This window comes from Aythya marila (genome assembly GCF_965140915.1).
Source record: "Aythya marila genome assembly, chromosome: 22".
Lineage (NCBI taxonomy): Eukaryota > Metazoa > Chordata > Aves > Anseriformes > Anatidae > Aythya > Aythya marila.
In genome coordinates, this window is record NC_139063.1 from 7,113,496 (window position 1) to 7,140,519 (window position 27,024).

The following is a 27,024-nucleotide window of genomic DNA, read 5'->3' on the forward strand; positions in this document are numbered from 1 at the left end:
AGTGATTGTCCCCCTGTACTTGGCTCTGGTGAGGCCGCACCTTGAGTACTGTGTTCAGTTTCGGGCCCCTTGCTACAAGACGTACATCGAGGTGCTCGAGTAAGTCCACAGAAGGGCGACGAAGCCGGTGAGGGGTCTGGAGAACAAGTCTTACCAGGAGTGGCTGAGGGAGCTGGGCTTGTTCAGCCTGGAGAAAAGGAGGCTCAGGGGTGACCTTATCACTCTCTATAGGTACCTCAAGGGAGGCTGTAGCGAGGTGGGGGTTGGTCTGTTCTCTCACGTGCCTGGTGACAGGACGAGGGGGAATGGGCTTAAGTTGCGCCAGGGGAGGTTTAGGCTGGATCTTAGGAAGAACTTCTTTACCGAAAGGGTTGTTAGACATTGGAACAGGCTGCCCAGGGAAGTGGTGGAGTCACCATCCCTGGAAGTCTTTAAAAGACGTTTAGATGTAGAGCTTAGGGATATGGTTTAGTGGGGACTGCTAGCGTTAGGTCAGAGGTTGGACTGGCTGATCTTGGAGGTCTCTTCCAACCTAGACGATTCTGTGTGATTCTGTGAGGCTGCGCCCACCAAGAGCCTGACCAAGCCAATTTGCGCAGTAAGCAAGCTCCATTTCATCGCAGGTTACTGAGCGGGGCCAGGCACCAGAACCACGCGTGCTGGGAGAACCGCGCCAGCCGCTGCCACCTCCTCCTCCCCACTCCCGCCCTTGGGGGCCTCCACCTCCAACCTCGGCGGGGCGCCGCTCACAAGGGCCCGCCCCGCTGCAGGGGCGGAGCCCCACCACCGCCGCACGGCAGGGGCGGGGCAGCCCCGCGCCTTCCCCGCACTCCCTTTGTTCGGCGGCTGGCAGCGGCGCTGCCCCTTTAAATCCTCCCAGCTCCGGCCCTGCCGGCGCGCCGGGTTGAAGGCGCCGCGCGATTGGTCGCGGTGCCTCCCGCTCATTGGCCTCCGGCGGCGACGCCTGGTCCCGCCTCCCGCTTTTTATAGGCGAGCCCGGCCGCCCGTCTCGAGCGGGAGGTCCTGAGTGGGTGAAGCAGCGGTCCCTGGAAACAGTTCCGGGAAACCCCGCGTGTTGCCGGGGTCGCGCCGCCGTCCATGAGGAGAAGGAGGAGCGCGCGCCATTTGCCGTCGCTGCTTGGGCCCGAGCTGCGCCGCGCAGGCCCCGCTCCGGTGAGTCCCTAGGGGGCCGCCTCGCGCGGGGGGGGGCTCCGCGAAAAGGGGGCGAGGGCTCCCGGGGGGGGAGGCTGGCAGCGGGGCGGGCGGGCGGGCTCGGGCTAGGCCCGGCGCTGGCGGAGGCGGGCCCGGGGCGCTCGCGCCGCGTAGGAGAGAGCGGGGCGGGGGCGGCGCCGGGAGCGGCCCTGTCTGCGCGGCGGGCCCGGGGGAGGGAGGAGCGGGCGGGCCGCGCGCGGGCCCTGGCGCTGGGGGCGGGCCTGGCGGGGGGGGGGGGGCAGCGGCCCGGCCCGGGCCCGGGCCCTGCCCGGGAGGTACGGCGCGATGGCGGGCGGAGGCTGCCCCCGCTGCGCCCCTGCCGAGGTTGGCTGCGGCGTGTCCCCTGCGCGGGCAGGGTCCTTCCCGTCCCCTCCTGGCCGCCGAAGTTTTCAGGGTTGAGGCGCCCTGACGGCCGGGATGTGGGAGGGAGGCTGAAGGAGGCCTTGACAGAAAACCCGTCGGTGCCGCGGCACGCTCCGGTTCTGGGGTAGCGGTTGTTGCGATATAGCGGGCTGTGGGGAATGAGAACTGCCTTGCACTCGGAGCTCTCGGGTGCACTCTTTAATACTCTCAGAGTGCCACTCAGCTAATGCTGTGAAGGAGAAACTCTTCAGAAGTGTGTCGCTAGGACGTTGTTTTTCTTATAACGATCCTTTAAGAGAGGTCTTTACCAAAACTGCAGAAGTTTTCCTTAGATATCTTGAAATATGTTGTTGTTATTTTCATTTTGTAAATGTGGCTCCATTTACGGGGTCTTAACAACCTACTTACCTATCGATTTTTGAATGTGGTTCATCATATGCACAAGCTGTGCTAGATGACTCTGAAAAAAGTTGCGTGGATTCTCTTGGCCCCTTACACTATGCTAGAGGATCCCAGCAGTAGTGATTCTGTTTTCTGTCAAAATACGATTGTTTTGGTATAATACTTGAGCCTCCTGCTAACGCTGAACTTAGTAGTTTTGTCAGGAGAAGCAATGTTTCCTTCTTCCTTAGACAAAGGTCTGAAAAATTCCTTGAGGATAAACTCATGAGAACAATGCTCACTTTTGTTGAAATGTTACTTTGAACTGGAGTGCCATGAATGTTGTTCTGTACAGCCCAACCTACCAGATGACCTACTCCAGTTAAAAACGAGGATGTGTGAGGCTTTATACTTCGGGTTAGCAACATGTTGTAGTTACTCATGCAGCTGTATTTTAATGGCACAGATGTGCGCATTGCTGTCCTCTGTGGTAAAGTTATCTCTTGATGGGGAGGTTGCTTACACTTGTGTAGATGAAGCATAGTTTCTGTTGGGGCTGTGCTAGTCTTTTGGTCAGCATCATGATGGAGGTTCTCCGTTTTTTGTTTTTTTTTCATTCCATAGGTTTATGGATTGGGAAGGGCTGAGAACTCAGTGCTGGAGGGATGAGGGTGCTAACTACTCATTATTGTAGAGGTCGTCTGCCACTGAAATACTGGTCTGGAAACTGGCTAATATGTAAAAGTTTTTCAGGGGACGATAACTTCAAAACAAATCTTCTCATAATTAATGCTGATAAACATATCATGATTAAGCTGTAAAAATGCACTTTCTGTGGTTGAATAAACTATGGTACAAAAGAAATGGCAATAGTGCTTTCATATAAAAGTTACTGGTATGCTCCCTTTTTATGAACAAGTGAGGTTTTAATAAGCTCCCAGTTCAGTATTTTTAGTGCGAGTTCTTACCTTCCACTTGCTTGTGTGCTTCTTCTCTTCCTGTTTTGGCAAGAATCTTCTTGAAGCATAAGACACCTTCATAGTGGCTATTACATTTTCCTATGGTTCACTTAAACAAACAAGATACTACTGGCTTACAAATAATGTATTCTATAGCAGGAATAGTAACATAAGCAATTTGGAATTACTTTGGTGCAGTTTTATGCACGACTTAGTTATGCTTCCAGTGCACCTGAGCTAAACAAGTACAGTTCAGTAACTTCATGAAATCAGGAGTTACATAGCAGAAGGCTGAAAACAGTATTGATAATCACCGTGAAGTTGGTTATGGTAGTTTACAGTATTTTTCTTCTGCCAGAAGTTGCTATTTCTGCTCATTTAAGCTGTTACTAAACACTTTCGCAGTTAACTAGACTGCAGTTATACTTAATTGGCTAGAGTTATACTTAGTCTGTGGGTGGCAACCTCTGTTGGAGGAGTGGTATGAAATACAGGAAATAGTAACCTCGTGGCTGTTCCAGTGATTGTTGTTCTCAGGCTAAGCTTCTGTTTTCAAGACACTGTATGCTGCTGGGCTCAGGTGTGCGTTGAGTTAGATTTTCTTTTCCAAAGGGAAAAAAATAAATATGAGCCATTTTATTTTATTTGTTTTAGGCATGAAAATAAGCTTGTTTATGGCTAATTGAGAAACATCTGTAGTTTTTAAACCTTTCACTTGTCAATATGCTTAAAAGAAAAACAGTCTAGTCACTTGGTAGATTTGTCTTTTGAGATGCAGGATCCAGAAATTCCAAGTGAAAGATAGTAGATGGCTTAAAAGTACCTCTGATATAGTTGAGTGTTCATGGACTTCAGAAAAACATTGTTGACAATGATGTGTCAACAATTGTGTGAAGTTTAAAACAAGACAACCTTCGCAACACCCCCCACTTGCACACACAGTTCTTCAGCTCTGAGAAGGTGAAGCTATGCATTGTTTCAGGTATCACTGGAACTTTCCTTGCATTTGTAAAGTTGCCCACAATATGTATTTACTGCTGCTTATTCGGTAAGCCTGTTTTTGTGTATGCAGTTTTAAATTCATCCTTTTTTGCATGTTTTTAAAAACAAATGCATATCCCACACATACTAATACACATAATTCTTTGCTTATAATCAACACTTAAAATCTTTGCAATTCAACCAGTCTCCATCTTTTCTTTGAGTTATTTAATGTATATCAGAGTAAAGTATTTGTCACTTTTACCTGCATGCATGTGCTTTTCTGTGTGGCTTGGGTGGGCTGAGCCACGTGGATAACACTGCATATACAAACATAGATAATGCTCCTCTTTCTTTAATATGCTTTTAAAATCTTTTAGAGGAGAATAAAAAGTGTTGTTAAAATCATTCTGTGTTTTCCTTACTAATTAAGTCAATAAAAACAAAACAACTTGATGGCTACATGTAGCTGATGCTCTCTAGCAGGAGAGCAAAGTGATTTTGAAAAAGATGACTACAGTTATGACTTTCACTCATGCATCTCTGAGGAACTCGAAGTTAGGATTTCAGTGGTGTAAGAGATGTAATTTTGCTTGTTGGTAATCACACAGGATGTGTGAAGTCCTCCTAACCTCAGATTTCTGGCCCAGCTTGTGAAGCCAGCAGGGAACTTCTTACTATAACTGTGAAAAATACATTTCTTCTGGATAGTGGTGGGACCCAAATATGCTGACAGCTATGTCACTTCAAAAACTTCCCAGAGAAAATTTCTTTAAGAAAGTCTTTTTAAGTTAAGTTTTTGGGACAGGAAATTGCTGAAATTTGAACAGCTAAACTGAACTTTAATGGCTGGTGAACACAGAATACGTTTGAATTTAGTTCTTCACAAGGATACTAGTTCTTAAGCAAAAAGTGAATTAACATGCCAAGATTTAATTTATGTTGTCTAAAAACCTAATTAGAAAATAATTTGATCAGCTGTGGTGCTGTGTAGTAATCTGATGCTTAGGCATTAGATACAGCTCCACACAGTTTTGTGATGAAGGTAGATACATTAGGCTGCAAATCTTGTATATCATGGGTATGAGTTATTGAACTGCAGATAAGGGGTTTCTACCTGACATGGTATCATTGTCAGCCTTTTGTTCAGTTATAGGCAAGTCCGAGAATGTGTTCAGCAGTGCTAAATTTATGGGAATGTGCCACTTGTAAACAATCTTGTTTGACAAAAAAGGCAAATTTTCAGGCAGCATAAGTCACTTGTAATTGTTTTAAACACTTCTGTGTTAATGTCTTTGCTTAGCTTCACAATTCTTGTTTGTGTGTGTGTGTGTAAGTAACAGATTTTTATAAGGCAAATAGGAGGTGAAAACAAAAATCTGCGTGTGTATTTTTTGTATCATCCTCACTTTTGAGAAGAGGGATTTAGAATGATTGACCTGAAGCATTTTCAGTTTAACTAACCCCCTTTTGCCCTGTACGGTTTCAAATTTGAGTTACTACAGTGGCAGTCTATCAAGCAGACATGGTTGATTTTTTTTCTTCTTTCCATGATTTTTGTATGCATACCTATAGAAACCTGTTTTTCAGTTCGTGCTTGGAGTGCTTAGTTAACACTTGTAATGTTAGGTAAGCATTACTGTAGTCCTCAGGTAGCATTTTTTTATTTTGTAGTTAGGCTATATTCATGGTTGCTTTTAAGCAACTTTGTTTTGAAGCAAACTGAATTGGTTAGAAAGCAATTTCTCTGGGTCAAGAAACAGGATGCATCTATATATGCCATGTAGCTATAAAAGACTTTATCCGTTCTTTGCTAATCACATAAAGAAGTGACAACTGCTAAAGAAACAACATGAGGCTGTATTATCTCTCTTTGAAATTGCCCTTCAAGGCAAGACAGTCTTAGTAAAAATCATTACTTTTCTGTCTGAAGGAAAACTTTTTTTCTTGCTTGAGCTTGCAAGTCATCATAGGATATCTTCCAAAAAGTTCACTAGCTCTCATCTAGAAGGGATGGGTATACAAAGGACTGTTGTAGGTGTGATTGTCTTTGGAGACTTTTTTTTCTTTTTCAGCACAGTAAATAGCTTAGGGCTTCAGAGTCTAACACCTTTTAACCCCTACCCTGACAAAAAAAAAAAAAAAAAAAAAACAAAAACCAACAACAACCAAAACTGTTCTTGAATCTTCTTATCTGTATTCCAGTACTTAATTGCATTGCTCTTGCCATGCTGCATATGTCTATCTGGTTATCATTTCACTGCTAATCATCTACTTCTTATCTTTCAAACCCTGAGGCTCATCTCATTTCTGAACTTAAATTGATCATCCTAATGTTCTCTGCTGGGTAGTTGACTTGTCTTTTGTCAGCCTTTTTATTTGAGAGTACTAAACATCCGCTGGCTGGCTAATTGAGAAATGGAAACTGTTTTTAATGAATTGGGCAAAGCCCACTGGAATTGTCTGAACATAGCTGTGCATTTTTCAGTGCACATATTTGCAATCAGTTTGTTAATTCTGAAAGCAAGTCTTTAAATGAAGATGCTGCAGTCATGGCTTCCTTTTAAACCAATAAGTTATATATTCTAAAAAAGTACTGTGATTTTTAGAGCTCTTATTTGAGTAAAACTGAAAGCATGGAAACAGCTCTGCAGCTTGAAATTTTAATGTGCTTGTCAGTGCAATTTTTCTCTTCCTACCTTTTCAGAGCTCTGACAGTGGTGTGAGAAAGTGTTTGGCTAGTCTTACACAGTATGTTGGGTTTGAAGGAAGACATGGCAACAAGCCAAGAAAGTGAAAATTAGCAAACAAGTATTGACATTTTTATACATTAAGCTACCCTGCAGGGTTATGTGTTCACTGAATTTTAAATGATTGTTTTAAAAGTAGAGGAATGGGAATTGAAAATAGAACTAGCTCTTCTGATTCTTCTCTGAAGGATGTTATCGTATCCCAGTACATTCTAGCTGCTATGGTAAACAGTTAACTTGCTGACAATCTGAAGTGTAGACGTTGTTATGTACATGAAGTACATTTAAAAAAAAAAAAAAGTAAATTCTTCCATGTACATTTTCTGCAGTATTAAGGGTTGTACTTTATTTTGCAACTTAGATCAGCTGCATCCAAAAAGTATTAAATAAAACTTGATAGAGGTCATTTGCAGCATGTATACAAATTAGTTTAGATAAATCATGCATTGTCCTACAAACTAGTTTTTTTTTTTCTGGCTTATTGTAATATAGCTCCTGAATTTTTTCCAGCAGCATAATAAAATGGCTAATCAGGTGAATGGTAATGCGGTACAGTTAAAAGAAGAGGAAGAACCAATGGATACTTCCAGTGTAACTCACACAGAACACTACAAGACACTGATAGAGGCAGGCCTCCCACAGAAGGTGGCAGAGAGACTTGATGAAATATTTCAGACAGGTATAATATGCATTTCTTGTTTCTGACTGGTTATGAAAGTGAGGGCATACCATTTTCAAATTTTTACAGATTAAGGTTTAAAAATACATTGGTTTTGATCTGTGTAGCTCTGAATGTTTTGCTACTTTGACTTCCCTAAAGGCAAATTGGGTTTTACATTGACTAAGTATTTGACACATCCTTAGCGTTGTATGTGTTATCTTAGTTGCTTTAGGGCACAGAACACTAGTTTCTTAGTTATCTAATAAAGATGTATGTTTGAACATACTAAACTGTACGTTTTTTCTTCAATCCAAATCGTCATTTTGCTTTTACTTTTCTACTGTCAACTCCTCACAGTGGTTCTTAAACACTCAAAGGCTGGATAGGTGACCTAGTGAGGGAAGCAACTAGCTTGTCTTGCCTGGGACTACATTTGAACTGAGTCTGCCTGTGGATTTTGTGTTCTCTCTTGTTCTGAGTGGACATTTTAATCCATGCTGGTTACTACATTGAAAAGTTCAGATTGATACTAACTTTTTTTTTTTTTTTTTTTTTTTTTAACAAAATCAAGGACTAAGCTATCTAGCAAATGGAGTAATGCTTTGCTGGTAGCAAGTGGTCTCTGCAACTGCTATAGAGAAGGTTTCTTTATATGCAATGTTTTTTTTTTTTTTTCTATTTTATTTTTGTAGCATCCTGTCCACCCTTATTATTTTGTCCTTTAGACAGAAGCTTCCTTCTCCTCTTTAGAGTGTGTTCTGTGAACAGATGTACAAGAAGCAATAGAACTGCTTTATGAGTTTATCTTGAATGCCTTGGTGGCAATATGATAGTTTTTCTTGAAAAGAGTCAAAATTCCACTGATTAAATGAAGGCAGTTCAAAACCAATATCTTACCATCATCAGTATGACATTCTGGATCATGTGGATGATGTCTTTTGGAAGTCATTCACAGTGAGCTTTCATCAAGACTTTATCAGCTTTTAGATACGCACTTTCTAACTATGGGTCATGATGATGAGCACTTGATGGTTTGAGAGAAGGTGTAAATGCCTGGGCAGAGGAACTTGTGGGGCTCTAATATGTGTATGTTAGGTTGTGTTGTGAGGAGTTCTCAAGGGAATTAAAAGCTTTTCAGCCCAGAACCTGACTACCTAGTATAATTCCATTGCATGAGTGACCTGAAAACACATATTCATACTTCTTTAAATGCACTGAAGATACTTGTATTGTGCAGGGGTTTGTCAGTGAACAGAACTACTTCTGACACTAGAGCTAAATTTGGGGTTGAAGTTTGAGATTTTTAATCTGCTGAGGTTTTACCTGAAAGATACAGGTGCCTTCCAATATGCAGGATCACTTCTGAAATGTAGTCCTTGGGCTTGGCACTACTTTGCATTTTTGAAATCAAGTAGTAACTAAATAATTGTGTGTTCTGGAGATCAAGCTGTTGCAAAGTATGTGGAGTTCTTGGTATTTTTTGCTGTGTGTGGTTTTAAAAGTGCAAATGTTAATATCTATAGTTCTCACACTCCACAGCTTATGCAAGTGCATTGTAAAAGGGAAAAAATAACCTGTAAAGATCCTTTAACACCTTTAACAGAAAAAGTGCTTCAGAACTGGTCCAATGTTTCTTGGGGGAGTCTGTACCTGTAAAATTAATGCTAGCTGTTTCGGGTACACAGCAGGGCTCAAAATAATACCTTTTTAAATTCTGGCTCTTAAGCTGCTTAGAGCAACAAAATGAGTATTAAAAAATATAATTTTTTAGACACAGGAAGTTTACTGATTTTTGTTTTTTTTTAACGTTGGGAGGAAAGAGTGAATAAATTATTCTACTAATATTTTGTAGTGCTTCGTGTTTAACCTTCAGTTAGGTAGCTCACTTTTTACGTGCTGTAGGATACATGTAATGTTCATGTCAGCTTACTGTAGAACAGCTCCATTCAAGAGAATGAAGTGTGAAACTTAAAGTAAATGCCAAACAAACAAAACCCAAATCATTAGAAGTGACCCAGAGTTTACTGTTGGATTTTCAAACATTAGAAAGCTGTTACACATGGGATGTAATCTTGCACTTCAATTAATGCTTAGGTATATACATTTTAATTTAACTTTTTTCATTGTTGTACTCATATTCTTTCATATGCTTGTGTAGGTATATGTAATTATATTAAATGTATAACTGTTATGGAACGTAACTTTTTGACTTTAAAAGCAGACTGCATAGTTCTTAGTTTGTATGAAGTTTAATAGAAATCTGTAACTTCTTTATCTTTAACTTTTAGGGTTGGTAGCTTATGTCGATCTTGATGAAAGAGCAATTGATGCTCTTAGGGAATTTAATGAAGAAGGAGCCCTCTCTGTATTACAGCAGTTTAAAGAAAGTGACCTGTCGCATGTACAGGTAAGGTGAGAGCTCCAAGAATGTGAGCACATAAGTATAAATAGTGTTCTGGCACTACTGGCAGGAGGAGAGTTAAAACTTAGAAATTCTTTGTTCCTGTATTCTAATGTTTCAAACCCAAATCACAGGCCTGTGTAAAAAAAAAAAAAAAAAATAATTGCCCTAAATGTGTGGATATTTGAGTGCAAAACAAAAGCTGATAGATAATAAAAATGAGTGCTATTGAGAAAATGAGGTTAAAATACTACTTGAAATTCCAGTCTTACAAACTTGTTCAATTAATTGTTCTATTTTTCTAGAGGATTCTTTTGATACTTTGTTTACTGCATTGGCTTGATATAGTGGCTTCACAGTATGGAGTGTAAGATTCGGTGCGTTTCCAGGGCTTTTCATACCCACGATTTAATGATTTTGTAAATTGTATCTACAGAACAAAAGTGCATTTTTATGTGGAGTTATGAAGACCTACAGGCAAAGAGAGAAACAAGGCAGCAAAGTACAGGAATCAACAAAGGGACCAGATGAAGCAAAGATCAAGGTAACGTTTAGAAAATACTGACTTATTTTGTACTACGTGTACATAGGCTGACGTAATTTTAATGTACTTAAGAAGCATTAATACTTCTTGGACAAGTATATTCATACTTTGCTTCAAGGAATGTATGAAAGAAAGACTGAAAAGAGTACTTGTTTGAAATGTAGATCTGCCTGATTACACAATTACCAAAATGCATGAACATGATATCTGAGAATTCTTACTTGTCTTTTTACCCTAAAGCTTTTGCAAGCTCAAAGCTACTACGAGACTAGATGGACATCTCAACGAGATAGTGTGTTAATACACTAACACTGAGACTCAGTTTCTCTGTTGTGCAAAACCTAAATACAAAGTGGGTGAGAAGAATTGCCTGGTGTTCTGAAGTTCTTGTGGTACTACATATGTTCTTGTAGAGTGAAATGGGAAAAGGAAAACAAGTTGTTTCTGGTGACCTCAGTATGAAATAAATTTTGTTTGTGGTGGTTGTTTTTTAACCCTTCCCACATAACACTTTTGGGTAGGCTCTGTATGTCCATATCTCCGTTGTGGTATATATCAAGTATGGCAAGAAGCAAATAAGGAAATGTTTCTTATATCTCATTATTTATACTTTCAACCCACTACCCTCCTTCATATAACTAATGTGACAATTTTTTTCAGGCTTTGCTAGAGAGAACTGGTTACACTTTGGATGTAACTACAGGACAGAGGAAATATGGGGGCCCTCCTCCAGATACTGTATATTCTGGTGTTCAGCCTGGTATTGGAACAGAGGTCAGTATATACAGACTAACCTAATTATTTCGTATGTTTATGCAAAGTAATATATTAGATATACTGGAAAATAAAAGAAATCATAAAGGAAAGTTTTAAGCATTGTAGAAGAAAGTTTGCTTCTGTGTTTGTGTGTCTTGATCAGTCTTAGGCCTTGGTATTCTGCAGGAAAGAAGAGGAATAGGTTGAGAGGAAGAAGCAGGTGGAATATACAGGGGAAAGCCATGTTCAATTTATTAAAATATAAAATAAATGATGAAATTGTTGGACTTGACCATACAAATTAAAGATTATGGTTCATGGCTTAAAATGTAACTAACATAGGTATTAGCTGAATGTATAGGCAAAAGCATGACTGAAAATTGTTTGACTGTTTACAACTTAAATAGAATTTGAGTGTCAGTAACAAAGATTTTCATGCAATGTACTAAAAGCAGAAAGGACTTTGGAGTATGTTTATTCAATACCTTTACTTTTTTTATTCAATACAACTACCTATTTTGAAGAGAACAACTTAGCTCAGTATTAATTATTTGTTTATTTGCTTTCACTTCAATCTATACAAAAGCATACTTAATACTTTCATGGTATGATAGTGAAACTACCACACTAAAAGAGTTCAAGTAGCTTGTAAATTTTTGCAGTTTTATATTCATAAGGGTTGCTTAGAAGTTCATTTAACCAACTTAGGGTGATTACATTATAATATTTCTTTCATGTTATTTAATTGCAATGTGTCTAATGATTGAAAATACTTGATTGGAAACTTGAGTATTTTGTCCTATTGGTGGTGGTTGTTCTCTTTAGGAAGTCACAAGAAAGCTGAAAAGTTGGCTGTGTTTAATTGTATTAGGGATATATTTTTCTACTTGTAAGTTTCTTGAAGCTTGCTAGAAAGGTTAACTTGAGGAAACTCCGGTAAGGTAATGTAAATGCTTCTCCAGTGAATCAGCGTGAGAGTCTGTAGCAAAGCCCAGCTAACCAGTTACAAGTATCATACCTTGACCAAATTAATGCTGGCATTTTGAAGGGTTTTAAGACTGATTACTGCTCAGCTTGACTTGTTCAGGTGCTCAACACCTTGCATTAATGAAGCATCCAGCAATTTAATTTAGTCTTTTGCTGTTGCTGTTGGGCTATGAGGGTCAGTAATCAAGATTTTAAATGTGATCTTCTGATTTGGTAGACAAACCATTTTTGTTTTTAACAAAAATGACTATATTATTATAACATTTCTTTCCAGAACAAAGTGTGGGGTGGGGTGTGTGCGCGCGTATATATATTTTTACTCTTAAATTTTGCCTATATAGGAGTATAAAAGCCTCTCTTCTAATACTATGGGTAAAAATATGCAAAGATACCACATGTATTCTGTAGGACTGTGATTTTTTTTTTTGTGTTGGAAACTTATTTTAAACAAAATGAATAAAATTCTCATAGCTTTTTGCCTGCTCAGATATGTCAATTCCAAAGAGTTGTCACTGATGATGGCAAACCTCTTTTTAAGTATACCCAAGTATTGCTACTGATAACCAAGAAAATACTTACTAAGTAACCTTTTTTTCCAACAGATGTATCAAGTCTTTTTTACTGTAAATATTTATGCATTGAATAATTTGTGTGTTTTTTTAAAGTGGAATTCTTTACATGGTAACTAATTTTAACTCTTTCATGGTGTATTTGAACATAGTGCAGTAAAATTGAGGTATTGATAAGTAACTGGATGTTGGGCACGTCAAACGTCAAACATTCACACTTACAGATTGTCACAGTGAATTGCTGACAGGATTATAAAGGTGAGCCTGATCAGTGTATTCAAGTGGGTGGGCTTTAAGAGCAGCTGGATCTTTTGGGGATGAGATTCTGCAACAGAGACAAAGTAGTTAAGGTGTGGAAGCTTGGGGAAGAAAATAAATAATGTAACTTAATAAAAGAAAATCTATTTAAAGACTTGCTGTTTCAATGTAAAGCATTTTGCTTAAAGTGAACTCAGTAAATGTTGGTACTTCGACACTTATGGAGGCATTTATTTGAGAATTCAGGCAGTTACATGAATGTTTCCTTCTCTGCTTATACTGGCTTTGTCATGTGCATCTGAAAATATTGATAATTATCAATATTTGATATCAATTGCTTATCAATATTATGCTGCTTTGTTTCTGCTTTAAAATTTATAAGATCTTTTTCTCTGCTTTTTCTTCTGATAGACAAGACATTCAGAAGGATTTTCAATATTTTTTTAATATATAAAGGATGCAATCTAGTCACTACACAAATCCAGAAATTCAGGGTCATGAATGAGCCTGCATCTTGCTAACAGGCTACAGGCAGACTTTAGTTTGGTTACGCAAGTGCTTGAGCTGTGCATTTCATTGAAATGGCTTGTGTTGGAAGGGACCTTAGAGATCACCTAATTCCAGCCCCCGCCATGGGCAGGGATGCCACCCAGTAGATCAGATTGGCCAGGGGCCACTCCAGCCTGGTCTTGAACACCTCCAGGGATGGGGCATCCACAGCTTCTCTGGGCAACCTTTTCCAGTATCTCACCATCCTCTGAGTAAAGAGTTTCCTCCTAATCTCTAATCTAAATCTCCCCTCTTAGTTTAAAACCATTCCCCCTGTCCTATCTGAGCAAAAAGTCACTCTCCATGTTTTCTATAAACCCCCCTGAACTACTAAAAAGCCACAATGAGGTCCCCCTGGAGCCTTCTCTTCCTTAGGCTGAACATTCCCAGCTTTCTTAACATTTCTTTGTAGGAGAGGTGCTCCAGCCCCTTGACCATCTTCATAGCCCTCCTCTGGACCAGATCCGTATCCTTGTGCTGGGGTCCCCACACCTGGACACAGTACTTCCAAGGGTGATCTCACGGGCAGAACAGAGATGAATGATTACCTCCCTGTTGGCCACTCTTCTGATGCAGCTCAGGATGTAGTTGTCCTTCTGGAATGCTGGTGTGCACTGCTGGCTCATATCAAGCTCATGTCTAGCAGACTCCCCAAGCCCTTCTCTGCAGGGCAAGGCTTTGGTCACTTGCAGGTTGTTTTGTAGTTCATTCTAAACTCTCGACCATGCTCTTTTCACTAACCATTGATACAGGAGTTGTTGTGGAGCCATCAGATTAGGTTAAAGAAAATGGTTAAATTCTTTATTGTTTTTCAGTGCATAGATTATTTTTGCATCCTTGTAAATTCTGAAACTTGTTTACCATCAAGAAGATGCTTTAGTGTCACAGGAAGGATGGTTTCTAAAAGAAAAACTGCATATTCTGAGAAGTAAAAAAAAAAAAAAAAAAAGTTATTTGAAGGGATGAAAAAATAGAATGGATCCTTAAATGGGAAGGTAGTAACTGATGACTGTACATTAGGGTTCTCTTAAGCCTGCCTTCTCCATGCTAGTTGTAGTTTATCATTTCACTGACATGTATATACAAGTGATGCTGAAAAAAATATTTTCCAGTATTCTTAGGGTAGTTTTGTATAAATAACCAGAATTTTAAGTTATCTTATTGGGAACTCTTAAGTGGCTAAAAGCCAGATGCTTAGCAAAATAGGAGGATGCCTACATAGTAGTAATTTCTACTTAGTAATTTCAATAACTTTTGAGATTAAGTGCAGACAAGAAAAGTAAATGTTATAAATATTTATTTTCCAATGCAGCAAAAGCTTGTAAGTAGGAGCTTATAAGTAGGAGTATGAGGAACAAAAGGAATTTTGGTCATTTGTCCATTACTTCAAGATGATGCTTTCATGCAAATGAGACAAGCATTCAGTGTTTTCATTGCTTAATGTTGGGTGGTAAAACAAACGTTTCTGTCGTGTCTAATATGGGGGTAGTATCTAATTAGATTGAGTTGCATATTTTAACCTGTTAAGCAAATACGTTTTCTCTGGTGATTTTCAGTGTGCTGATGGAAGATCTTTTAGCTGGCTGATAAACTCAGGAAAAATGAAAAGTCTTTGTAATCTTTTATAAAAGACAGCATTTAAAAAACAAAAACAACAACAAAAAACAACAAAACCACAACAATAAAAATCTGTGCATACTGCCTGTCCAGACTAATGTTAATACTAAAAAATGAAATAAGGAAGTGACTGATGACTTCATCTCTATCCTTCAGCTGTTGGTGTAAATGAATGTACTATCTTAAGGCATGATTAGAAGAACAGGAGACTTCACTGTTCACTGATAACTGTAAAATACCAGCTCTCTACTCTACTGTGATAGGCATAAGAAGAAAGTACCCTGTTCTTCCCTCCCACCCCTGAAATTAGTGCAGTACTTCTAGCAGGAGTAATTGACTTGAGTCTATACCGATTGCTGCACTGATTTTAGTTTTACTGACAGATATCCAGGTAAAGTAAGCCTTACTCCAACTTCAGACTTCTATTTCAGTGTTTTTCAGTGATATTAAATAAAAATTCAAAAATATTGCAAGTAGATTTTTTTCTTCATAACGTACTAAGATAATTGCATATAAGCTGTTTCATAAACACATCCTTATATAGGAGTAGCTATGTAGCTCCTTTTCAGAGCTGAAATTTATTGGATAAATATGTTGGACACAATCTTTGAATGTCTTTAAAAAATGTAAAATTACTTCTAGCTTTCTGAAGGTAAATTGGTATTCCTTGTGCTATGCTGTGGATGCACGGTCAGTATTTGTATAATGCCAGGGAAGGGTTGTGAGGCTATCTTGTAGTCTGTAAAATGTTGCCTTAGTGGGGATGTAGGAGCAATTAAAACTCCTTTTGTCTGTAATAAATTGAATGGGAAGAAACAGGTAACATAGTAACTTTCTAATGTAAGAACCAATGGTAAAATAACTCCAGCAGGAGTTGAACTAGAAAAAGCTTCTATAGGATGTGTTATGCAAATGGAATGTTGCTCTTCTGGAAAAACTGTTGGGGCTCAAAGGCCCTTGCACCACCCTAAATTTTGTTTACTTCAGTATATTTTTAATGATGATTGTAGATATGGATGGGTTGAAGCAGTCATGCAGCCTACATTAATTTGCACTTAAATTTGCCATTTGGAAATGATTTACTGCAAAGCACATGAAGAGCACTGTTAAAGGGTGATGAAGTTTTGAAGAAGCTCCTTGGACACCTCCAGAGCTGGGATATCCACACTGTTCAAGTGCTTCACTATTCTCAAAGAGTTTCTTTTTGATATCTAAACTAAGCTTGCTCTCTTAGTTTAAAGCCATTACCCATGTCTTGTCACCACATCCCCTGTCAAAGAGTCCCGCTCCAGCTTTCCTGTAGCCCCCTTTAGGCACTGGAAGGTTGCTGTGAGGTCAGCCTGTCCTCACATGAGAGGTGGTACAGCCCCTTGATCATCTTTGTGGCCTCCTCTGGGCTCCTAACAGGTCCATGTCCTTTTTGTGCTGGGGGCCCCAGAGCTGAACACAGGCTCCAGGTGGGATCTCACAAGAGCAGTGAAAGGGGAGTCACCACACTTGCCCTGCTGGTCATGCTGCTTTTGATGCAGCCATGGATACAGTTGTCTTTCTGGGCTGCAAACACACATTAACAATTTATGTTGAGCTTCTCATCAACCAACATTCATGGGTTCTTCTCATCAGGGCTGCTCTCAACCCATTCTTCACTCAGCCTGTATTTGTGCTTGACATTGCCCAATGGTCAGTGATCTCAGAAGCATGGAAACAATGCAGTTGCATCTTGCTTACAAAAGATCTCCTATTTTGTTTCAACAGTAATGCTGTTTTCTGAAGCTTTTCTGTTGCAGTCTTGTAGAACTGAAAAATGAAATAAGGCATGTTACTTATATTCTTTAGTATTTCAGAATCTCTTTCCAAGCTTGTTGACCAATTTTTAACTTTTTTTAAAGTAACCTTTTTTTTAATGTTTCTTCTCACACTTGAAAGATGTTCACCTGGTGTTTGTCTGATCTTAGTTTGTTAATGCATTAAAGTTTACAGGCTCAAGGCAAATTCAGTTAAATTCCTGTCATTATTTCCATAGAGACATCTAGTTACTCAGATACAGATGTGAAGTTATTCCAGAATATAGGTCAAGTATGAATGTAAGAGAAGGAAATCATTAATTCTGTTGATCATCTTAGCTACTGGAGAATATTACCTGAACTGTTGTAGCAATCTTGTTGAGTTGATGCTGGTTTCAAGTTTTTGGAGGTAATAAGAGACTGAGTCAAAGAAACGAGAAGGAAAGGGGGATGGAGAGGCTTTCAGTGTGGTAGATTGGACAGCTCAACTGACAGTTTTGCAGTCTTTAATAGCAAGTTGGAGTTCCTGTTTTGTGCCATTTTTAAAGACATGAAAGTGATACTATAATGGAAGCACACATGTTTTGGAGTGAGATGCTCTAGGTAATGCCAATGGAAACATCTATTGCAGGGATTTCTGAATTTTTCTGAAAAGGAGGCCTATTGAATCTGGATTTAAACTTGTGATCAGTATAATAAATCTGTTCTCTTTCCTCAGTAGCAAATAAACCATAGCGAGTTGGCATTTATACTGAAGTGGGGAGCTTAAGCTATGTTAAAGGAATGTTCTGGTAACTGAATTGCACAATAGCTGTATAATGTAAAGAAACATGTGAATGATCTATCTTTCCTTTGGAAGAAAATCATGCCTTCTGCTTTCCTTGAATCAGTCACTGCCTTCTCCTTGTGGGGTTTGTCCATATCAATGCTTTTCTGGCTATTCTTAGTTTCTTCAGTTTTGAAATTGTCTGCTAAGCCTTCAGCACAGATGGTACTGGATGAGACTATGGCAAGGCTTTACCTAGTTGGATGAGGTTAACTTCTATGAGATGTTTTTTTAATATGAAAGTTGAAGGCCCAACTAATGCTTAGGTGATGCAATTAAAACCAAGATGTGCAAAAATGGACAACTGTTTACCAACACAAGGCACACTTTAACGTCCAATGTTCTAAAATGGTTTTAGAACCTTTTTCGAGAGTACATCTGAGAAGAAGCAATGTTACATATTTATTAAGTCAGCTTGGATAGAAATTAGTGTAACTGTTGTAGTGCCATGCTTGGGATGCACCATAATTGGTACACTAGTGATTAAAACAATCAAATGAGCAAATATCTGTAAATATTGGAACTAGAAGAAAAAATCTTTTTAGTTATATCTCAGCTGAACAGACTGAAATATTTAACAAACTTTTGCCAAGTTTAATAGTCATCACTGTATGAGGAACAAAAATGAGAATTCTCAGTTTTTTCTTAGACAAGTATAGCATTCAGCTAGCGTAAGCTGAAACAAGTAGAAATAAGACTACAGCTTATATTAAAGTTGAAATTGTGCATTGGGGTAACTTATTAAGGATCTTTTTTTCAATCTCTAACTTCTTAATCAAGATTGGACTAGGGAATGATATGAAAATATTTCAAGAGCAAGGAAAACTTGGCCTGGAGTATTACAAGACACCTGAATGTAAGGTCTTTAGTTGCCAGAATTATGACAGGGTGAGAGCTGTCTTTGTCACTGGTGGAGATGTACAGCCTTTTATATACAAATTACAAAGCACATTTCCATATGCAAAATCTAGTCCTAACACTGTGACTTCAGAAGACTTTAGTAGGAGATACAATAACGTTGTCCCTAGTGAAGGCTACAGCATTTCTGCTGTGATGATTTCTGCTGCAACCTACTTACTTCCCTTCCCAGGAACTTTGAAGTACTAAAAATAAATCTGTATTTCTGCAAAAGCTTTGTGTCCTTTTCCTTCTTAGGTTTTTGTTGGTAAGATTCCTCGAGACTTGTATGAAGATGAATTGGTACCACTCTTTGAGAAAGCTGGTCCAATTTGGGATCTGCGCCTCATGATGGATCCTCTTTCTGGTCAAAACAGAGGTTATGCTTTTATTACCTTTTGTAGCAAAGATGCAGCTCAGGAAGCAGTCAAACTGGTGAGTAACTTATTTCAGACTGGATGAGATAGTGTAAACTGTAAGCAAGTTGGGAATCTGTTAGATAGTGAGGTGTTTGTAAAGCACTCATTGATGGACTCATAATATTCCTTTCCTAAATTGTCTCCTGGCTTGATTTAGTGTATCAAACTATAGTCCTAAAACTAGATTTGTATGTAGTCTACTGCTTTTGAAATGGATTACTCCTGAATTTGTGTTTGAACATGGTGGATATGAGTTATTGACACTAAAGAAAGAAAAAAGGTGTTCTGAAACTTAACTCTTAGGTTGAAGCTGCTCAGAGTTGTTGCTCTAAATTTCTAGTGATTGGGGGAGATGAAGGGGAAGATGCTGAAGTGACAGGAGATGTATCAAGTGATGCACCAGTGATGAAAGACTGGCCTCCATTTTCCAGTACACCAATTAAGTGAATTTGTGAATATATTCCTTGTATCTGGAGTCCCTTCACCCATGCATCTTCTGCCTTAACATTGTCTGGTAATGGGGTCAGTCTTGTATTTAGGTGAAATATTTTCCACAGGTTACTGGAAGAAAGGAAAATGGGGTGTAATAAACCTTGTAAGAAAACTAAACCTTGATAGAAAGAGCAGAATTCTTTTAATACTGAAAATAAACGTGAAATTTTGAAGTTTAGCTTCTCTGCATCAGGGGTTCTGCTGCTTCTGATGTGTAGGTATCAATGGGAGTAGAGTTGATTCTAGGTAAAATGGCTTTATAAAATACACATTGAAAAACAGATTCAGATTAAGTTCATGGCAGTTGAACACAAAGTTTTGTAGTGATACGAATCACTGTTGTATCTGAAGCAAAATCTGAAGGGAAAAAAAATTATCTTTGAAGTGATCATTTGATAGCCTGTAGTACCTTAACGTTGTTCTAGTTCTTGAATATGAAGGTTTTTGAGGATATTGCACTACTAGCTGTATGCCGAAGTCACACGTAGGGTAAAAATGGCTGAAAAATCTGAAGAAGTATATGAGATTTTTCAGAAGCTGGCTAGCGATCAGAGTTCTGTCTCACTAGGTCCTGTCTGAAAAAATCCTACCCAAGATAAAGATTGCTTGAATTCTTAATTTTTTTTTAAATGTTGAACTTTCCTGCCTTTAAAGATATATCAGGATTGTTGTTCAGAGTAATACAACTGTGGGTACAAGTGTGATTAACAAGTGGAATAACCTGGTTTTCAAGGGAAGCTTCTGAAATAAAACTTCAGAAGTTAAATTTATAGAGGCCTAGTACTTACAGGGCCCAAAAAATCCCTGCTGTAAGCGTGGGAAGGGGGGGGAATGGCACAGTGATTTAGAGTGTCTTGAAGCAAATGTGCTTAATGTTTAAGAAAGCAATTGAAGTGAAAGAACTCATGGTACCTGTAACTCTATGCATTTTTTTTTTTAGTAACAGCAGCAATGACTGATGTTGACTCCAAGCACAGGAAACAGTCACCATTCATTGTCTAGGAATAGCTTTTAAGTCTGAGATAAACAGTAGGTGAATTAATTTACCCCATGCAGCTTGTACGTTGCATATTGTTCTTGTACATCAATTTCTTAAGTGAACATTGAAACAACAAAAACTTCTACGACTGCAATACTCGATTGAATGTGAATTCAATATGCTATGTATAAAGATAGCAGATATTGAAACAGCTGATTTTATGGTTTGGGGGATCGGGATCTTTTCATCCACTTTGTATCGGGTAGTGCAAGTGAATGGCTGTTCCTTTTCTCAGTGTGACAACTATGAAATCCGTCCTGGGAAGCACCTTGGAGTATGCATCTCTGTGGCAAACAACAGATTATTTGTTGGGTCAATTCCAAAGAACAAGACTAAGGAAAACATATTGGAAGAGTTTAGTAAAGTCACAGGTAAAGGACTTCATGATAAGTTTGTCACACTGATCCTGAAATACCATTGAACCTCTCTCTTGCATCTCTATTACATGACTTACTCAGGTATCATTTAATCTAATCCTAAGTTACTTTCCAAGTTTATATCTGGTAGAAAAATTTATGTATCACGTGTACTTTGTGGTGGAGTGTAAAGGGACTAATGTCTGTTTTACTGCTCTTTTAATGATTGATATAAGACTACAATTTGGGATGGTAACAGCATAAATGAATTCTGAAAGATGGTGGTGGAAGTCCTAATTCTGTCATCCATTCTAGGTTAGTGTTGAAGACTGCATTTGTAACTGGATCTACAGTAGGTTCTACTTTCACAGCTGATAAGTTTCTGGAGAGCCTCAAACATTGTTCCTCCAAATGTTGAAGAATGATAGAGGAGGGAATACAAAAGTGTTTGAGAGAATGCTACTGTAGAAATAACAACAGATTAATTTCTGTCCCAGTTCTTCTGCAGCAAGTAGGAAGAAAACAAGCTAGTTTATCACAAGAAGGATGCTTCTGCTTTGAGAGGTTGAAATCTTGATCTTCTGCTATTGCCCTGTAGGAGAGTTTTAACCTACTGCTTCTTTTTTAGGATTACTATTTTTAAGTACTGCAGGGAAGTGGTGAAAACAGAAGGTGAATATTCATTTTGCTATCTCCTCTTGTTTTGGAGAGAGATGGAAGAAATTTTTTCCATCTTGCCCTTGAGACATGGGAGATGCCACATGTTACTGCTTTTCCCAAGTGTAAAAATGGTAAAACAAAACATAGAAAATTGACAATATTTGAATTGTTCATGTTGATGTTTTTTGGGACATAGTTTTGAGGTAAGTTTGTTCTGGAAAATTTCATTTAGTAGGCAACCTGTTTCTTGGTAAATTGGATGGATATGTATTTTTCTCCTCCCTGTTTCTCGTGCCCCTGCCCCATCTCTTTCAGGTGTTAAGTTCAGAGGATGTGTGCTACAAAAAAAAAGTGAATGCATTAGAGAGTAGACTCTAGATTTTTTGTTTTTCTTCTTGCCTTTTAAAGCTCAATACTAAAGACATGTTTTTCAGAGGGTTTGGTGGATGTAATCTTGTATCATCAACCTGATGATAAAAAGAAGAATCGAGGATTCTGCTTCTTGGAATATGAAGATCACAAGTCAGCAGCACAAGCTCGGCGTCGCCTGATGAGTGGGAAAGTAAAAGTCTGGGGAAATGTTGTGACAGTGGAGTGGGCTGATCCAGTAGAGGAACCTGATCCAGAAGTCATGGCAAAGGTATGTAAAACCTGGACTTGAATTCTCTTCTGTTTTGGGAGAAATTATTTTTATGCTGCAGTAGAGTTGGTCCACCTGAGCAGTGCTAGTTTTGGGGAAAAGGAAGAAGTTAGAGGACACTTTCATAGTAAGCCATCAAAACTGGTATGGTCTGAGCACCGTAAATCACTTGCCTGTGTAACACATTAGGAACTTGCTGTTCTGTTCATGTTTTAAATTAATAATATACATGGTTATTCTACATTCTGCTTATGCTGATGTCTACTAGGTGGATATCTTTTAAGACTATTTTTCAGAGTGACGTGAAGCTGAAGTGCAGCATTGTGCTCTTTTTTCCCTAAGATTTGCTAATAATTCTTTGCTACTCTTGAGGTCTATTACTAAAATTTTACTGGGACTTGTAGCATCCCAGAAGCAGGAAGTCATTGTTGGATATTCTTGATATCTTTCTGGTCATGGAGGGGAAGTGTGGAAGGAGAGAAGTTGTAGGAATTTTATACAGGTAAATGCATAAAACTATTTTTTGTTTTTTTTTTTTTTTTAGAAATGGGTACAGAATTTACTGTTGGGTTGGACAAAAATCCTTAATGCATAGAATAAGGAATAACATCTTATTGGTTAATGTTAGTTTACTTTCATGTTTGGCTTTTAAAGACTATAGCTTTTGTTTTCCCTATGTACTAGGTGAAAGTTTTATTTGTAAGAAACTTGGCCACTACTGTGACGGAAGAAATTCTTGAGAAATCCTTTTCTGAATTTGGGAAGCTGGAAAGAGTAAAGAAATTAAAGGACTATGCTTTTGTTCATTTTGAGGACAGAGGTGCAGCAGTGAAGGTAGGTTGGTTATTCTTCCCTAAATAAATCAGATGTCAGCAGTTTATGTACTGATGCTTTCAGAAATTTAATTAACAAATATCTTAAGATGTTTTGTATAGCCCATATAATAGGGTTTCCATTGTGAGAATTTTAACACTAATAATTTTGTTCCTATGATTTCACTAGCTAGGAGGATGTGAAACTTGCCAAAACTGTAGCACGTTTACAAGTAGACTGGAAAAGAGGTGTAGACCAGTGCAGAAGATTAGACTAGAGAAGAGGAAAAAAAAATCAACCTAGACAGTTTTTCTGAGGAAACACTGACAGAAGGTATCAGTTGTCTCTCAAAGACCCCTGTTTAAAGGCTGTGTGTAGCTCTTGGGATGACAAATACTGCACAGAACTTGCAGGGTATTTCAAAAAGTATCTTGTGAAAGGGAGAAGAATGGTACTTGCAACTCTGATGTAGACTATTTTAAAAGAAGGGGAGGGAGGGGGCAAAAAGCCACCAACAAACTCTGCATGCTCCCTAGAAGGTTTATTTTAAATAACTTAAACATTAGAGGTGGTTAATGTAAGTTTTGAAGGTGTCTGTCTTTGACCTTCTAAACTGGTCTTAGATACATTAGTCTATACTGATTACACTTCATTGGCTTGAATTGTATAGAAGTTACTCCTTTTAATTTTGAAAGCAATAGGGCATGGAGGCAACAGGGTAGTGGAGGAAGTGTTTTACACCTTGGAGTCTGAGTGGTACGGTGTATATTGTGTCTGTGGTTGCATAGTTCAAAGGATCTTTCCTTGCTCAACCTTATTAAGCATCTGGTAACCATTTATTTGCTTACAAATTTCCTGCCTACCAAAATAGGGTTTAGGATACACTGACTTTAGATTTAGAATCAATGTCACTCATTTAATGATATAGAAGTCAGTTTGGATAGTCTTAGACCATGTCAAAGAAAAGGTAAGGAAGCCTGATTCTATGACAGGAGGGGTAAGTTGGTGACACCTACTGACATGTTTTAATATAGTATGTCTTTATAGAACCTCCAGCTTGATCCCACTAGGTTTTACTTCTGAATGTTCTTTTTTTACATTTGAGCATCTAGAAACTTCTTGTGGCACATGAGAAGATAGATGCTCGACTCTACTTCATTTCGTCTATGAAATAAGCTAGAATACTATTACATCTGCCCTGTCAGGCTCCAGTTTATGGCCACTAAACTGTTTTTGTGAATTTTATGGGTCATTTTTGTGTATGGGTGTGCCATCTGTTTTTTAATGAAAGAATTATGATATAGAATGCATGGAATTGGCTCACTGAAAGTACAGTAGGCACTGGAATCATAGCTCCTTTCAAGTAAATAAACCACTATCTTTAATGTTTTTGAGGATGTTTGAAGTCTTTGTTAATGCATGTGTTAGTACCCAGAAATATTAGTACCCAGAAATATTAAATGTGAGGTAGATAAGTCCAGGCAAAGAACAGGAAGGCATATGCCTAATTGTACTTTGTATATGTATATTAAGTTCTTCTTGTACATACAAGTAAGAATTGCAAATTGTGTGTTGCCCATTACTTTTTCTTGAGGATTGTTGCCTCACTTGAGATAAACAGTTTTCAGTGTTGCTTTTTTTTTCCCCCTTAAGTTTGTGTCCTCAAATCTCTTCATTGTTCAGTCAGCTGAGTATCAAAATAATTGATGTCCCCAGAGACATTCATGCAGCACATTCAACTAGCTAGGAAGACCGCATACAAACAACATATTCCTGTGCATGTACACGTTCTACCTGTCTTGCAAGTACACTGAATGCTCGTGTCAGTGTTTGTAGTGAGAACTTTTTCTCAGCATTTCTCTGAACTATTTTTAGGGAATCTAGGAACATAAAAATCAGACAACACTATCACTTCTTAAATATGATGCTCCATGTGGCTTGAGATTCCTTTACCTTATGGTACAAGGAAAATATTCTTTAAAGAAACGCTGCCTCAGAATATATGGTGAGCAAAGAGGGACTTAAACAGTTCTTCCATGTTATGCTTTCAAGGAGCACAGAGAATGAAGTACAGAACATAGTTCAGTCTACAACAGCCCAACCAACTGGTTTCTTTCAGAAAGTTTTAGTTTCCTTTGGAATGGAAATCAGTCTTTGATATTTTTCTTCTAATTTTTATATAGGCTATGAATGAAATGAATGGAAAAGAAATAGAAGGGGAAGAAATTGAAATAGTGTTAGCAAAGCCACCGGATAAGAAAAGGAAAGAACGTCAGGCTGCCAGGCAGGCCTCCAGAAGTACTGCGTGAGTGTTCATTCTTGCAATACTGTAATAACTGCAGAGTGAAATTCTGCTGTGAAATACAAGTTAGTTCAGAAGAAACTGAATCTTTTTTTTTTTCCATGTTGTGTATTGTTTATTAACAAGGGAAAACATGTACTTTATTTTGGGAGATTTTTCAAGATAAATTAATGTACTTTTTTTTTTTTCTTAATAGGTATGAAGACTATTATTACTATCCTCCACCTCGCATGCCACCTCCTATTAGAGGCAGAGGCCGTGGAGGGAGAGGTGGATATGGCTATCCCCCAGATTACTATGGCTATGAAGATTATTATGATGATTATTATGGTTATGACTATCATGACTACCGTGGTGGCTATGAAGATCCCTATTACGGCTATGATGATGGCTATGCTATAAGAGGAAGAGGAGGAGGAGGAAGGGGTGGGAGAGGTGCCCCTCCACCACCTAGGGGGCGGGGAGCACCACCACCAAGAGGTAGAGCTGGCTATTCACAGAGGGGGGCACCCATGGGACCACCAAGAGGAGCCAGGGGTGGGAGAGGGGGTCCCGCACAGCAGCAGAGAGGACGTGGTGCTCGTGGAGCCAGGGGCAACCGTGGGGGCAACGTAGGAGGCAAGAGAAAGGCAGATGGGTACAACCAGCCTGATTCCAAGCGCCGTCAGACCAACAACCAGCAGAACTGGGGTTCCCAACCCATCGCTCAACAGCCGCTACAGCAAGGTGGTGACTATGCCGGTAACTATGGTTACAATAATGACAACCAGGAATTTTATCAGGATACTTATGGGCAGCAGTGGAAGTAGACAAGTGAGGAGGGATTGAGAATTTTGGAAACATAGAATTGGCTATAGCTCTACATCCTTCAAAACAAAATTGGCTTAATGTTTCATCCTTCAGTAGCGATTGGCTGCCATTTGTATTGGGCTGAAGAATCACTCTTGTGTATATACTCGAGTCTCTTAGTTTTCTTTTTTCATAAATGCACTTGGACATTATTGGGCTTGCAGAATTCCTGAACTCCATAAGGGGTTTCAATGCTTTTATCATTTTAGGCTTCATTTTAGCAGTTTAAAAGCAGGAATGGCACACTGTTCAATCATGATTTTGCAGAACCTCTGGTTTTGGTCAGTTTTTTTGGATTTGGGATAGACTACATAGGAGTATGCTGTACATAAAAGTAAAAGCTAGTGCTTTGTCTTAGTAGTTTTAAGAAATTACAACAAATTAAGTTTTCTTGTATTGAAAATAACATGATTGTATGTTTTGCATTCCTAGAAGTAGGTTAACTGTGTTTTTAAATTGTTATAACTTCACACCTTTTTGAAAATCTGCCCTACAAAATTTGTTTGGCTTAAAACGTCAAAGCCGTGGCAATTTGTTCCTTGATGTGATTGTATTTCCAATTTCTTGTTCATGTAAGATTTCAATAAAACTCAAAAATCTATTCAAAACATTACCTATTTCAAATTCAATTGTGTCCTAAAACATTATTTCATTGGTAATTCTTGCGAAAAACATTGTTTTCAAAGTATAACTGCCTATGTGAGTGATCAAATTCATGCAAAATTTCTTGTGCTTTCCAACATAGCACTGTGGACATCAGTCTGAACTTAGATAGAAATTACAGATAGCCCAAAGGGCACTCTGTTTAATTGATGTTCAGTAACTTACCAGCATTTAACTTTGAATCTTTTTTTTTTGCTTTTTATTTGTTGAAATGTATCCAAACATTCATGGAGATCCAATTCAAATATAATTTGTTAATGTAATGTGGAGAAGGAAGCAGAGCCTACAATAGTGTT

At 38.7% G+C, this 27,024-nt stretch overlaps 1 protein-coding gene across 3 annotated transcripts; it reads left to right on the top strand.

Moving 5' to 3' along the window:
• Positions 1–827: 827 nt before the first annotated feature.
• HNRNPR (heterogeneous nuclear ribonucleoprotein R) lies at positions 828–26,678 on the top strand. Of its 3 annotated transcripts, none has more exons than XM_082777587.1 (11): positions 828–1,173; positions 7,157–7,325; positions 9,596–9,714; positions 10,145–10,252; positions 10,913–11,026; positions 18,754–18,930; positions 20,681–20,816; positions 21,896–22,101; positions 22,786–22,935; positions 25,098–25,219; positions 25,413–26,678. In XM_082777587.1, the coding sequence occupies exons 1-11, from the start codon at positions 1,099–1,101 to the stop codon at positions 26,023–26,025; spliced, it is 1,989 nt and encodes a 662-aa protein (XP_082633713.1). In that variant the 5' UTR covers positions 828–1,098; the 3' UTR covers positions 26,026–26,678. The 3 variants fall into 3 exon arrangements, with proteins under 3 accessions (XP_082633713.1, XP_082633714.1, XP_082633715.1); XM_082777588.1 differs by having other exon boundaries at positions 7,160–7,325; XM_082777589.1 differs by lacking the exons at positions 7,157–7,325; positions 9,596–9,714 and having other exon boundaries at positions 832–1,173.
• The last annotated feature ends 346 nt before the right edge of the window (positions 26,679–27,024 follow it).

Bases quoted from the DNA above. Each gene is read 5' to 3' on its own strand.
- HNRNPR (XM_082777587.1), top strand. From the start codon at position 1,099: ATGAGGAGAAGGAGGAGCGCGCGCCATTTGCCGTCGCTGCTTGGGCCC. The intron at 1,174-7,156 runs GTGAGTCCCTAG...AATTTTTTCCAG, and splicing joins GCCGCGCAGGCCCCGCTCCG to CAGCATAATAAAATGGCTAA. The intron at 22,936-25,097 runs GTAGGTTGGTTA...ATTTTTATATAG, and splicing joins ACAGAGGTGCAGCAGTGAAG to GCTATGAATGAAATGAATGG.